Source organism: Ictidomys tridecemlineatus, chromosome 3 (genome assembly GCF_052094955.1).
Source record: "Ictidomys tridecemlineatus isolate mIctTri1 chromosome 3, mIctTri1.hap1, whole genome shotgun sequence".
NCBI lineage: Eukaryota > Metazoa > Chordata > Mammalia > Rodentia > Sciuridae > Ictidomys > Ictidomys tridecemlineatus.
Window position 1 is genome coordinate 210,395,938 of NC_135479.1, and position 15,390 is coordinate 210,411,327.

Sequence of the window (15,390 nt, forward strand, 5' to 3'; positions counted from 1 at the left end):
ACCACCTACCTCTTTTGGGGTTCAGGTAAAGTTTCCCATCGGGACCAGGGATATTTTTAATTCTTTATTTTTCCATTTACTTTCATTTTAACTTATTCATTTAAAAATGCATAAGACAAAAAAGGCAACTTTTTCTTCCTTGACAGACTACTGGGATGTTTGGAGAGTTAGAATACACGTGCAGGGGGACACTCACTATGGATTAGAAAAACATTAAAAACACTGACCACAAATGGGTGGTGAACCCAAAACCCTAGCCGCACTTGAGAGTGAGCACCGCTAGCTGTCAGCTGCCAGTTAGACTTTTCCTGCGATGAACTGGCACCTGCAGGAGCCGGGCTGGGTGAGTGACTTCCACATTCCAGAGCCTGGAGCACAGACACCCCCGTAGGGTACAGAGTGTCTTCACGCTCCACTGCCACGTGGAAGGGGACCTGGGTGCAGGACGTGGAGGGCAGGCCCCAGGGAACCAGAGCAGGTGACCCTGCACTGTAAACAGCCCCAGCTGAGGGTCTCCCCCGAGACTGCTCCCCAGAGTGCTCGGAGACACCTGGGCAGGCAGAGGGGCCCGAATCCTGGTCCTGCCACTCTCCACTCTCTGGACCCCACCAGGAGCCCCCTCTCCCCCTGCATCTGCTTCCTGTGGGCCAAGGAGCCTTGACCTCGGGCTCTGGACAGGCCCCGGAAGCCAGGCATGCCACACCCTCTGGTCATCTAAATGAGGAAGTGGCACGGGCCCCTTTGTAGCCAGATGTCCCACTAACGTTTCCAGCCACCTGAGAGTGCAGGAGGAACCCGAGTGAGGGTGAGCACAGGCCGCTGCCCACCACCAGGGCTTCCCTCCCTCCCGTCCTTCCCTGCTCTGGTTCTCACCCTCTGCTTCCCTCCTCCCTTCTCTCCCTCTCCTTCCTACCTGCTGAAAGGAAGAAGTCATTTCAAACCCAGCAGAACCTTAATTCTTTACCATATCAACAACACGTCTTGTTTTGCGTTTTTTCAAGTTAACATAAATGGTATCTGGCTTGCTTTGGGCCCACAGCACTCTACTTGCAAGATGTGGCCCAGTGAATTCAGGCAGATGCAGTGAGTCATGAAGCAGCCCTGGGCCTCCTCTGTGTGAATATCCTCACTGTCTCCCTGCACCCACGTGAGGAGGCTGCACGGGTCCCCAGCCTTGCAACCACCTGGAAGACTGAAGACCTGCAGTGCCTCACCACGGAGGTCCTGGGGCTGGAGAGCAGCCTGGGCATCCAAGGTGTGAAAGGCCCCTGCCGGAGACTCCAATGTGCACCAAGCTTCAGACCCAACACCCAGCACCTCGCCACTCAAGTGAGGTCCTCGGCCTGGGAGCCCAGCTTGGTGGGGGGGCTAATTAGAAACACAGGCTCCCTGCACCCACCCCACCTGCTGAACCACACAGCGCCTTTCCACCAGGCCCTCACTCTAAACTGGGGGAAACTGGCCAGGAGTGAGTACTGTGGTGTGGAGTTGCTGGGACACAGGGCACATGCACCTTCCACAAGGCCAGTGAGCGGTGGGACACGCTCTAAATCAGCAGCCAGGGTGCAGACACTGAAAGCTAAGGGTGCTCTGGTTTTACTGCAAAGAAAACATCTCTAAAAAGGCAAATGGCCATGCAAAGGGAAAGGAGGGGGGTTCCCTGTCGTACATCTGCTCTGTCATATGGGAATAGGTTGTTCGTCTGTGGAAATCGAGTGTGATGTCGAAGGCTAACACTGTCCAGCTCACTGAAGTTCAGAAAGCTCTTTGTCCTGGGTCGGGGTTTTACTTTCAGGGACAGCATGCTCAAACCTTTGGGATATTTTAGTTTTATAGAAAATATGGACTTTTCCTTATCCCCAAACAGATCATATTGACGTCCCAGGATACCCTCGATTGAACCCTTGATTCTCAGTTCTGTGCTGAAGACACTCCACACACCCTCACAGAGGGACACCCCACCTCCCACAGCCCCACCCCAGTCACTCCCAGTGAGAACCTCTGTTAGGCACGAGTCAATCTGTCCGTTTGGGTTGGTTTGGTTTTCCTAGTAACAACATGGGAGGGCTATTTCCTCGGTACAACCACTTCCTAGAAATTGGTTGATTCTGGAAGTGGATTTTCTCCTCTTCATGTCCTCAAAATGTTGAATAAACACCTCTCCTAAAAGTCATGGGCTCCAAGTTCAACGGTGAAGTGCACTGCAGGAAGACAACTCAGAAGAGCAGTCCAGTCTCTCTGGGGTCCCGTGGTGCACCCTTCCCTGGTTTCCCAGTCAATGCCAGGTGCTCGCACCTCGGTCAGCTGTCCTTCAGGAGATGAGGCGCAGTCACCCTACGTGTCCTGCCTCCAACATGCTCCTGTTCCTCTAGGGGAAGGTTGTTCTCGATCACTGCCAAGAGTTTAAATCTCTACCAACTTTCCGATAAACAATTTGACCACACATTTCCATGTCTTTAAACAGGGTCACAGTCCGTGGCTTAAACATCCCATTTCTAGAAGTTCCTCCTAAGGAAATACTAGGCGATGGCTTTTCAAGGATGCTCTTTGCAGTGTTGTATAATAACAAGACACCGGAAGCCCCTACGCCTCCAGCAAAGGAGAACGAGTTAAGTTGTGGTTCATTTAGGAACATTCCTGCGATTTTAGAAACTGAAAGCTCCATTGCTAAAATATATTCATGGATCTGAAAAAATGTTCAAAGCAGACTAGAGTTAAAAGTTCAAAACAGTATTGCAATATAGCTGGCTCTTGTAAGTATGAAATCTGTGGGGAAAGAAGCTGGGGCCATGCAGCAAGATGACAGTGGCTGAGTCTGGAGAAGGGAGAGGGTACTTCAGATTTCTCTTTGCCATTGACTACATTTTCTCTTTCTAAATTTTGGTTTAAATTATTTATAAAAATGTATTTTCTATTTTAAACAATGAAAACCAGGTATTACAAACATCCCCCAGCATTCTCAGGAGATTAGTTCCTGTGCCAGACTTGGAGGATGTTCAAGTCCTTTATATGAAGTGACGGAGCATTTGCACATAACTTATACACAGCCTCCTGCATAATTTGAAGCACCTCTAGGTCACTTACAATACCAAACCCACGTGAATACTAAGTAAATAGTTGCTATTCTACCCAGTTACAGAAATGACCAGAAAATCTCCCTGGATGTTCAGTTCAGACACATTTCTGTTCTCCGTATTTTCCACACCGGGTTGGTTGAACTGGCAGACGTGGGGCCTACGGATAGAGAGGCTGACGGTGTGTGTTCAAGTGTTTTTATGAAATTTCTTTCACGAGTGTAAAGATTTAGTCTCACTTTCTTTTACATTTTGTTAATACAAATTGTTTTATAGTTTTTGTTTTTATAATTGTTTTTATAATGCTAAAAATCGAAAGGGACACTGGCAGAGGAAACGAGGGTGTCCATATCTGACCTGTCTGGGTTCAGCCGTTCTGACCTCCTCTGGGTGCCGCAGCAGGGGCAGGGGCCAGGGGCAAGTCCAAGCACGGAGCTCACAGTCCTCGGTCACCAGTCCCTGCTGTCTTTCCACCTGCCGCCCTCCCTGCAGCCACCCACAGCCTCCTGCCATCTCCAGAACCGACACCCCGTGCCTGTGCCCCACACCAACTCCTGCCCGGAGGACCCTTCTCCTGCCCTCACTTGGCCTTGTCCCCTCCTTGGGCAACTGCCCTGGATGCTCTCACGGGACACATCTTGTGAGCAGGGAAGTGACAAGGAGACTGAAGACATGGCCCTGCCCCTGCGACACAGCCCCCTCTGACCCCCAGCTGCCCGGACCAGGCCCGCAGGCTGCAGTGGTACAGGGTGCCCTGTAAGGTGGGGGTCAGGGTGCTGGGTCCCCGCTGCCATCCATGGGTCACCTTTCACTCCACAGAGAGCCCCAGGAGAGTCTCTCTGTCCTCCTCCACGGGCCTCCTCTCGCTCTTCCCCACCATCACAGACAGAGATTCCTTGAATCCCAGCAGGAGTGACTGAAAGTGAAACTAGAAAGTTCTGAGGGATCAAAATACGTCTTCCACGACCCCCGGCACAGAAAACTTGGCCATGGAAACAGGGCTTCCCTGGGGCCGGGATACGCAGATGTGCACATTGGGGTTCAGAGTCCTCCACTTACTGAACATCAACTGGAATTTCTGGAATTCAACTTTCTTTTTTCTATTGGTCGTTGAATGAAATGTTAGGGAAACTGAAAAGTCAGTGAGATAGTGCATGTGAACACGCTTTGCCAACCACAGCGTGGAGCAGAAAAGGGGTTCGCCAACATGTTGGATTTTTGTATCTCAAACTCTGCTAAAATGAAAGAATATATTTAATCGCTGGGGCCACCTCTTCCTTTAAACACAAAAGTCTGATTTATCGCTTTGTTTTAAGGAACTCTTGGAGTGGCCGCTGTCAGAGGAATCACAAACCACAGAAGATAAGTCGTTCTGTTTTCGTCTCCTGCAGCCACTGTTTTGGAAAGAACTGTCATCGCCACCGCGCGACTCCCGGGCAGGAGGACGGTGAAACCCGCAGCCCAGGGGAACGGGGCCATGATTCCCGGCCGCCTCTTGTGTCTTGGGTTACACGGTAAGAACCCATAAGGTCTCTGAATCCTCTTTCAGGAGGTCCGAGTTTTTAAAGTGTAACAAAGAATAAAGTGAAGCGCACCCTCATGCTGGCGCTCTGGAGACGCGCTCTCTCCTGCCCATCACGTCGGTGGGGTGGGGGTGCCAAGGTCAGGTGGTGGCTGGCACTGAGCAGCGAGGTGCTGCAGGAGGTGTTCTTTACATTACTTTAGGGTCTTCTTTAAACAACTCTCAAAGTGGACAAGAGAGCAGAGGGCGGCAGTTACTCTGCAGCAAACCAACAGAAGCAAAGGCGCTGGCTGGGAGGTCCAGGGCAATGCTGGAGGGACGGACTCTTGACAGGGTCCACTGAGGTGTGGGGAGCTAGGGATCCTGGCTAGGGGTGTCTCCGTTTGTCTGGAAAGGAAGGTAACCCAATCTAAGAAGGCTATACCGAGCATTTACTCTAAGCAATTGTTAGTGTCCAGATATACTAGGGTCACTCCTGACCAGCTACTGACCCCAGCGCCCACATTAACGTGGGATTGACTTGTAGACAAAGCCCCCTGATGAGCATGGCCACCATGACCGCTCCAGAGAGGACCAACTGAGGTCAAAAACTCCACACCCGACGTGACGGAGGAGCTGAACACCTAACTTGCAAAGAACTGAAGGGGCCGGTGCCCGGTTCTCCCAGTAAACGTCAAGCAGTGGTCAATCTGCAGACGGCGCTGCTTCCTGTGCGGTCCTGTGGAGACGGCCGCTCTCTCCCTTGAGAGGGCTCCCTGCCTGAGCCTCACTTGACTTTAACCTCCCTGGTGCTCACAATCAAGTTCTCTGCCTGACTTTGGGGGTCTGACTTTTAATCTTCTTTCTTCGGGACACAAGAACCAAGGTTTGGAGTTTCAGCTCCGGGCGTTCCGGGGACACGGCACTGGGTGGGGGAGGGCTGAGCGGTTTGATCCTCCATGAAACAGGAGTCGGACCAAGGAGAGCTCCAGTGCCACCAGGAAAACACAAAGTCCTCACTGAAACCAGGCCAAAGGGTGCACACTGCCCCAGGCCACTGCCACCCCTCAACGGGCCGGCGTAGTATTTCCAAGGCCCCTCGAGAGATGGGAAGAGGAGCAAGATCAAACAAGGGCCCAGGTGGTGTTAATGAAAGTCCAGAGTGTCCTTTTTGCTGAATCATATCAGTGTGATTTAATGCTTTCCTGATATAAAAGCCACCCTCAATTATAAAAAAAAAAATGACAAAAAATCAAATCAAATAAAATGTGTCCCCAAGCCGTATCACAGGCCTGGGGAGGTCTTTGTTTATGAAACCAGGCCCCAGGCCCGTCTCTGTCCAAGACACTCTCAGAACTGCAAAAATAAGACGGAGCACGTCTGCTCCCGGAGGGTGGGGCTCCCCTTCCTGAAGCAGGCTGGACAGAGAGGGCTGCGGGCTGGGGACAATGCCTTTGTTGGAGGACGGAGCCGCCACCTCAGGAGCGAGCCTGCCTTCCAGGCTGCCTCTGGACCCTTCAAAGTGTTGAATTATGGATCCCTTCATCCTCCCGTTACTGATCGCTAGTTGTACTCCTCTCTGGCAGCGAGTTCTTGTTTGTACTTTTCTGTTAGCACCATCCATGGCCAACCTTTGTTTATGTCTCTTGACATTTAAAATCCATTTCTCTAATTATTAGGTGTAGAGTTCTATAGATGACCATCGTATCAGAAGTGGTCATGCATATAGACATATATTTATACACATATGATCAATTTTAATGTCACTGACCCTGCCTTTGGTCTGCAGAGCTTTTACACAGCACTGTCTTTGGGGTTCTACCATCTCTCCCGGATACAGTCCATGTGGGCAGATTTGCATTGTCCTGCTTGACTTGGGGTCACCGTATTTGCAGGTTGGCCTTATTCACCATTCGTCAATGTCTTAGCTTTCATCGGTTCCAGTGTTTGATCTCTTCCGCTCTCTTGGTTTTTCTCCTTTCCATCCGATCACACAGGACGCTGTCATCTCGTCCTTCCTGTCTTCCAAGTCGGCAGCACAGATGGAAATTTCCACATTGTTCCATATTCTGCATCTCCTTGTCACCGTTTTGTGCCCCGAGTGACGTCCTTGTGTCTACTTTCTCTAATTCACTCCTGTTTCAAGTCCCTGTTCCACCCGCCTCCTGAGTGCACGTCATGCACCTATTTTCACATCTATCCGTTGCTGTTTCCAGAGTTTACTGCTGCGTCTTCCCCATGCCTTATTCTCCTCTTCGATTCCTCCCTTTGGACACGGGTACCTACCCCCATCCATGCCACCCAAGACAACCAGTGCCAACACAAGGTGCTGCTCTCCTCAGTCCTCTCCTTGTTTAGTCCTTAAGGAATTCTTTATTCCCCATCCACCTGTCACTTAAAAAGACGTTGAACTTCATGCTGCATTTCCAGGGGTTTTGCAAAGGGAATGTTATTCTCAGGTCCTTCTAAGCTGTCGGTTTTACTGGAATCTGGAGCATTCTCTGCTTACTTGTTACAGAATCAAACATTTCCCATTTTCAGTGCAGCCCTCAACCCAGTTCATGCTATTGGTATGCTTCCCTCCAGGCATTACGAATCAACTGTCCAAAGCTCAATTGTCCATATAAATTGTGCAGCTTCCTACGAAAGGGTCTAAGTCTGTAAGAAATGGTTTTATATAACTAAATTATTTTTGCTGGGCTCTAAACACACCTTTGACATGTCACCCAAATTTCTTTCTCTGGATGGAGCCATGCTCTGTTCTTCTTGAGCTTATGATCGATGCTGACCTTTGTTTTTCCTTCCTGTTCCTTCCCATTAGTGCTTGGCAACATGACAATGTTCTTGAGCTCATAATGTTGAAGCGAAAGAATGGCTTCCACCTGAAAATTTCTCCCTGCTTGGGTTGTCTTTCTTTGTCCCTTCTTTAAATGTCAGTGCCCCAGAGTTTTGTCCTTGGTCTACCCCTGTCCTTGTGGCATAGATATCTTAGAGCTTTCTTATCCACTCTGTGTTTTAATTACAACATGCAAGTTGTATCAGTTTCCTATGGCTGCTGTAACAAAGTGCCATAACTATGTGCCTTAAATTAATAAAAATGTATTCTCCCTTTGTTCTGGAGGCTGGGAGTCTGAAGCCAAGGTATCAGCAGGGCCACTGCTCCTCTGAGACTATGGGTAGAACGCTCCCTTGCCTTGTGCTGGCTTCACTCCTATCCCTTCCCTCTTCACATGATGTCTCCACTGTGTGCACCACAGCATCTCCCCTCTGTGTGTGTCTATGTCCGAATTCCCACGTTTGTGATTTTACTAAGCCCACACTAGTAAATATGCCTTAACTGGATTGAATCTACAAACACTCTTTGTAAATAAAGTCACATTCTGAGGTATTAGGGGCTATTGAAGCCCTCTCTACATATTGTCAAAGTCGATCCATATGGCACCACGTGAAATGGGCATTACAGGTTAAACATCCCTCTAATCTGAAAACCTAAAATCTGAAAGGCACCAAAATACAAAGCTTTTTGAGCTCCAAGATGGCAGCACATATGGAAATTTCCACACCTGACCTCATGTGAGTTACCGTCAAAATGCAGGTGCACAGGAATATCTAAACGGCCTTCAGTCTGTGTGCATGAGGTGTGTGTGAAACAGCGACTTCTGTTTTGGAATGGGTCCCACCCCCGAGGTATTCATCATGTGTGCGAACGTTCTAAATTAAAAAAAAAAAAAAAGATCCAAGATCCGAGACACTTGCTGGTGCCCGGCATCTTGGGTAAGGGACACTTGGCCTGTACAGTCGTGTTCTGTGCATCCATCAGCATCTACTCAGCTGCTCAAAGTAAAATCTAAGCTCCTTTCAAAGTGGAGACTGTGGGTTTCAAGAAAAGCAGACAAGGTCCTTCCACTGTGGACATGTCCAGGTCAGCTGGGCACCATGGCAGACCATGTGGGCACTTCTGTACCCTCTCCTTCCTTCCTAAGCCTTCTTGGGAAAGGACCCTGCAGGTCCTTCACATAACTGAACCCCTTCTCCTGTGCCCTTTCTGGGTGTCTGCGTGGTGCAGGAACAAGGGTTCAGACGAGTCCACAGAACTGGGCTGGGTGCTGGCTCTCCACACTACTGGCCAGGACATCTTGCGCGGCCCTTCCAGCACCCCTACTTTTGGTTTGTTTGTCTGTAGGGGGATGATAATAAATAGAACCTACACCAGTGGGTTATTTGGAGATAACACCTCAAAGTAAATGTTCAAGCGCCCGACAATTGTGCGTGCTCCGGAGACTGCAGCTGCATATTCATAAATATATCTATCTCACTCTCTCCGGTGACCCAACCACCATTCAGCTGATAACTTTACAAATATAATCGACTCTGACTGAGGATGTCCACTTTAGTTGGTGTGGTGGCTTCGCTGTCTGACCTGCCACAGCAGGAACTTAAACAGAAGCTCACAGAAACACCTTCCACGATGTCGGGTGGTGGGACGGAGTCTTGGGAGTGCTCCGTGTGTGTGAAGAAGATGCAGAGACGTGTAGGCTCACCAGCTGTGCCTGCAACCCTGGGAAAGTCACCTCTAGGCCTCAGTGGTCTCATGTTTAAAAGAAGACACTGAATTAAGATCACTGAGGACCCTGTGACTCCCGGGAGTCTGTGGTTCCCACCAACTGGGTCACAGTTAACCCAAGAGGTCACCTTCACTGCTGCCACCACCCCCCAAGCAGACCACATGCCCCCTGCTTTCTCTGGTGATCAGGAACACAGACACCCTGCATTGCCACCTCAGGAAGCTTCCTCTCCAAGAGAACAGACAGGCTTGTAAATAAAGACAGACCCACAGTAGACTGGCCACCAGTGTGGGCAGTTCTACTACTTATCATGCATCTGCTTTCAAAGGTCAGCTCAGAGGTGTCATATTGAGGGAGGATTATGCGGGAGTTCCGTGGCCCTCTTTCACGTTCAGAACTCAAAATCCTGTCTCGACACGCAAACACCCCACCAAAGACTCACTCCAGGTGTCCGTCTCCTGTCTGCTCTGAGTTGTTCTCTAACATAACTCAGCATTTGCCACCATGTCACAAGCCATGGGCTGATGAAATACAGTGCTGCAACTGTGCGGGAAAGAGCTCAGGTCTACAGACTCAGTGGAGCCCGCTCAGAAAGTCAAGGGATCCTGCCTTTAGGATTCCATGCGAGATAAACATTACCTTCCCTATGAAATTTCTTCTTGAATAATTTTCCCCCAATTTCTCTTTTTATCTTGGCTTCCAGGAAGCTCAAAGCTTGTACTAGAAGAATGACTACAGTATCTTATCCAAGCCTGTGGTCAGAATGACTTTATCCTTCCTTGGCTTGTTCTTAGTTTCCATTGGTATTTTTAACGCCTTAATTAATTTCCAGTTTTCATATGTTTACCAGTAGTTTAGTTGAGGCTTCTCAAACCCTTGTGGAATTAAATGGCATATTCTTACATAAGTAAGTATCTATATTCATTAGAGAATGCAACATGAACAAAATAAAGCGTGTTAATTAAAGAATTAGAAGTGTCACTAAGAGCAACAGTTAATTTGGCAAAGGTATTGAGCACAACTTTGTAGACAGGGTGAATTTCAAAGATGCCTTGAAGAATGCGTCACTCCAGAGGGTGGAAGGGCATTGCGGCAGCAGGAACAGCAGGAACCAAGACTCCTGGCTGTGAGAAGGCAGAGGTGAGCCCAGCAGCAGCGTGGCCAGGGTCAGGACGGGGGGCAGAGAACCCTGGGCTCGGTGTGGGGCCTAGACTGTGGGGTGCTGGTGTCAAGGAAGCTTCTTGAGCCCCCCTGTAGTATCCACCCGCAGTCCTCCGATGGTCTGGAACGTCTTAGCCACACACCCTGCGTCCTCTCTGCCTACGCCACGTGGGTGGGTCTCCTCTGCTACGGCGGGCTTTGGCCAGCCCAGGAAGTTCCCGCTGTGAGTATCTGGAGAGGGGGTCTGGGTCTCACCAGAGACACTCTCAGGTGCAAGTCCTCGTGAGTGAGAGGATGAAGAAGTAGGGAAGTGGGGAGAGTGGCCGCTCTGTCCCTGAGCTGCTGGACGCCACAGGGGCCTGTGCCTAAAGTGAGTGAGTCTAAAAATGAAAGTACAAACGTGAGAGAAAAAAGGTAGAGATGTGGAGAAGCTGGCTGCTCCGCACTTTGGGGAATAACACAGGGAAAGAGAAAAGTATTTCAAAATGCTCTGAGCGGCTAAAGCCAGAGGTCCGATTGCCTTTGGTCAGCATTTTGCAACATTTCAGAAGAGTGGTGAAGATGGAGCCTTCCCCTCCGTCTCCAGCTTGGTTGGCACATCCCCGTCAACACCTAAATCAGCAGTGACGGCCACGAGTGCCCAGAGGCACGCAGGGGACAGTCCCAACGTCAGGTCAGGCGTGGATGGGACTCCCCGACACGTCTGCTGCTCTCGTTCTGCTAATCCTTGCTCACAGCTGGGGAGGCCCAGCTGGAAGCACCTGGAAGTCAGGTGCCTGAGCGGCCAGGTCACCTTTGGCTGTGGACAGGTGCAGAGAGCACGGGCCTCTTGAGGGGCCTGATCTGCTTGTCAGCTTGGGGCTCAGGGTGACACCAGGTGAGGCCGGGGGCTGCTGTGTGCTCCCCGTGTTGGTGCAGTATTTAAGTCATTGCAGGAAATGTTCAAAGCTTCATTATAAAATAGGCTTTGTGCTGGGTTTTGCCCAGCTGTAGCTAAGGCCAGAGTTCTGGGCAGGTTTAGGGAAGGCCAGGCTGAGGGAGGGCATGCAGCAGGTCAGGCGTGTTCAGACCACCGTCCACTTCCAGTTCACAAGGGGGCTGCTGGGGATGTGCCCGCAGCAGGGCAGGGAGCGTGGACACAGCACGATGCCCACGTGTGCGCACATGTATCAACGTGCAGGGCGCCTCACTCTGGCTTCCCTCTGTTAAATGCTGACCTCAGTCCATGCTCCGTACTTATTTATTTATTTTTTTATGTGGTGCTGAGGATTGAACCCAGTGCCTCATGCATGGTAGGCGAGCACTTGACCTCTGAGCCACAACCCCAGCTCCTTATTTATTTTAAAGTTGATTCTACAGTGCTCTTCGGTGTATATTTACGTAAATGTTCTTCAATTCATTCTGAAGTAGGAGGCCGTGTAAATATATCAAATGACAGTAGGTTTTTATTCATTAGGGATATTTTGTAGGATTCTTTATAGTCTTGAGTATTAAAGTCAATCTCAAAACCTCAGTTGAGTTTTTAAAACTGAGTTTCACATATAAGTGCTCCATTCTGACCCCAATAGGGCCCCAAGCCCTGTGTTCTGTGACCTCTCAGTCCACACGCCCATTTTCCTGACTCTATCTGGGCCACTCCGATGTCTAGGACGTGAAGCACAGAACGTCTCTGCTGTTGACGGAGAGTGCAAATGCCTAGGAATAGTAAGTGCTTTTTCCTATTTGGCTGTCTTTCTGATTTGCACTTTTGGGTGCCAAGCAACATGCCTAACTAGTAAGAGCTGTGTGGACGCTGCAGAACTGGATCTGGAGAATTCTGTGAACCGGAACCCTCCAAGCCCGAGCTGTGCCTGTGAGGTGCCTGTGCTGGAGCCAGAGGACAGGGACGTAGCTCGCAGGACTTCCTGAGGTCCTGCAACCCCGTGGCCACACTGGAGGACTGGCCAGATTGTGCAAGGAAGCCCATGTGTGTGCGTGCGTGTGCATGTGTGAACACACACACCTGAAACTTGGTCAATAACTGAAAGACTCCCAACTTGCAAAATCAGCCACAGCTAGCTCTCTTACAAACACGGTTAACTGAATAACTGCCTGCGCGGGCGTGAGGCAACCGGGGGAGGGAGGGCAGGAGAGCCCCTTCCCCGGGGGAAAAGCAGCCTCGCACCAAACCCAGCTCATCTGCAGAGCCACCGTCCCCTCCCGCCGGCACCTTCAGTGAGCACCCACCACACACAGGAATGCTGCGCTCCAACGGGACGACCCTGGCTCTTGGCTGCTTCCTCACAGAAACACCTCCTCTTTCCTGAACAGAAATCGTTTACAAAGAAATAAGGTAGAGAGGCTCAAAGTGGGATGCCCCCCAAGGAGACAGCTGCATCACGGAAATCAACCTCGCCAGTGAAAGGGGCACCAGGATCCCCCCCCACCTTCTATAAGGGACAAGAAAAGCACCTGGCACCTGGGCCGTTCAGATATTCGCTCATCCTTCACAACTCAAAGTGGACCTGCCCAATGTCCCCCCAGAGCCGAGCGCAGGGGAGCAGGCGGGCAGGCTTCCTCTGGTTCTACTGCCCCCTGTCCTACACTGTCCGTGCCCAGCCAGTCTGGCCCCGCCAGGCTCACGGTTCTCTCAAGGCTTTTCAGGTACCACATCAAACACAGGCACCTGGGCCTGGGACACCGCATGGCCAGCCTTACCCATCCCCTGGGCACTGAACCTGTGCTGAGACACGTGGCAAGCCAGGTGGTCTCGGGCAGTAGCTCAGCTGGCATGGGTGGCCCTGGATATCTGCTGGCCCCCTTCCAATGACCAGCACCACGGTTCCGTCCTTCTCCTAAGGCGCACAGCAGGCAGCACCATCCCCGTCTCCCATAAATTCCAGCATGTGCTTCAAAGTCAGGCGTAACCCAGGGGATGGTCCCTTCACATCAAACCTCCTCACATCAGCCTCAGGCAGTTCACGGAAAGCCATGCAGTGACAAACTGGGGAGGAACCCAGAGCACAGGACCTCTGCACGCTATGCTCCTGTGTGGAAAGGGACAGGAGCCACGGGTGAGGTCTGATGCAGGGCACGGGGAAGTAGGCCGTGGTGGCCTTGATCCTGTCTGTACTGTGCTCACAGACATGGATTCCGGGGAACCTGGGGCACGGGGAAATGGAATGTGGGCATGTGTCACCATGCACGTCTTCTGCCACGGTGACAACCAGGAATGAGTAGTGCCGAGCCGCCCAGCAGCCACCCGTGCCCCGTGTCAGTTAATATCCACTGAGCACCTACTGCACGCAGGCACTGTGCTCGGCCCTGCAGAGCACTTACTGCACGCAGGCACTGCGCTCGGCCCTCCAGAGCACCTACTGCACGCAGGCACTGTGCTCGGCCCTGCAGAGCACTTACTGCACGCAGGCACTGTGCTTGGCCCTGCAGAGCACCTACTGCATGCAGGCACTGCGCTTGGCCCTGCAGACAGGGCCTTTGCCAGGGTCACCTCTGGGGAGGGAGGAAGGTAGCAAGAGAACTTTCACACTGAGGTATGACATAATGAAAGATGAGAAGAGGGAAAGAAAGGAGCAGACAGACAGGGGACAGAGCACCACGGGGTGCAGTGGGGAGCACTCCAGACAGGCGTATGGGGACAGGCTCAGAAGGCTATATATTCTCGGAGCTTTCATGAGGAAAGAAGTATAGCACAACCTGGAATCCAGGGCTCCAGGGTTCCAGGGTGAGGTGACAGCAAGTCCAAGCCTGTGGCAGATCTGAAGGTGGTCAGATGGCTAGAATGAGTGACAGGAGGGGATTCTGACTCAGCCTCTATTGGCTGTTTGTCCTTGGAAAAGTTAGTTAGCCTCTCTGTGCGTCATATTTCTTAGCAGGGAAGTTATGAAGCAGGGAATCCTCATTCCCAAGACTGCACATCTCAGCCCCAGACGCTTTCCCACGACACGGAGCACAGAGAAGGCGCTCACTGAGCACTGGCTGCGTTGCTGAGTGCCGGGTTTCTGCAGCCTGGATCTCCCAGGAGCTTTAAGCCATTCTTTCTCCCGTGGTTTTGCTAAATAACTGAGTTCTGGGCACTTCCCTCAAAGTCAAGAAAGCTCTTCCTTGGGTTGAGTTTGGATTAGGTCTGGGGTAAAGAATCACTCTGATTATTACAGTCTGCATTTCAGGCCAGGGAGAACTGGAATTTCAGACGTCCTAGAGCGTGTTGGAGGGCAGGACACAGCTGCCCACTCTTCGTTGTACTGGACGAGAACATGTTTTGGAAGAGTCTGCCATCTATTAAACCCACACCTCGTGACAGACGGGACTGCACAGACACCCCGGGGAAGGGGCCCCCCTGAGGGAAGGTCGCCTTCCGCGGACTCATGCACGTCTGCACATGTGTGTGCGTGTGAGTGTGCGTGAGCCTGAGGGTCGTGCCTGCCTGGACACTTCCTTCCACATGGGTGTGCACACTTACAAGTAAGACAGAGTCGGGAGCCAGCCGGCTCTCCCACGTGTCATAAACTCCAACACGCCTGTGCCGGGGTGTGCACGTGGGCTTGCCCGCTGCCCTGCTCTGGGGCAGATCATGAGCCCTTGGCCTGCATGGGTGACCTCTGCAGCCCCCTCCTCCACGGCCACAGCAGGGGTCCCACATGGCCGCGCCCACCCACCCTTCCAGGAGGGCGTGGGTGCCGGCCACAGCCAGCCGTGAGCACCTCACCTGCTGGGACGATCACTCTGCGCTCGTTCGTGGTCATGTTGGGGGGTGGCATGTGCTTCTCCTCCATGTAGCTGCCGTAGTTCATCCCCACGGTGTCCGGGCTGCCCACCATCTTCCCGCCTTTGGCCACGCTGCACTCATCGGGGGAGTTCCTGGGGAGAAGACAAATTCTTCCATGATTATGGCAACTGCAGGGCTGGCTCCATGGTCTTGGGGTCACATGGAACCAGGCAAGGGCACGGGGAGGAGCCTGGGGCAGAAGGAGCAGGGAAGGCCCCGGGGCAGGGGCAGGGCCAAGGAGATCTGGAGGCTGTGCCCCTCCCCCAGACTCATGATGGCACTGAGAGGTGGGGGCTGTGGGAGGGTCGGGTTAGATGGGGCCGT

At 51.8% G+C, this 15,390-nt stretch overlaps 1 protein-coding gene across 6 annotated transcripts in view; it reads right to left on the reverse strand.

Moving 5' to 3' along the window:
- The window catches only part of Erg (ETS transcription factor ERG), a 155,329-nt gene that overhangs the window by 20,900 nt on the left and 119,039 nt on the right, over positions 1-15,390 (reverse strand). For all 6 annotated transcript variants that reach the window (XM_040287029.2, XM_040287031.2, XM_021725295.3 and 3 more), the window contains exon 3: positions 15,007-15,158. In XM_040287029.2, coding sequence (XP_040142963.1) covers positions 15,007-15,158 — 152 coding nt within the window. The remainder of the gene's footprint in view (positions 1-15,006; positions 15,159-15,390) is intronic.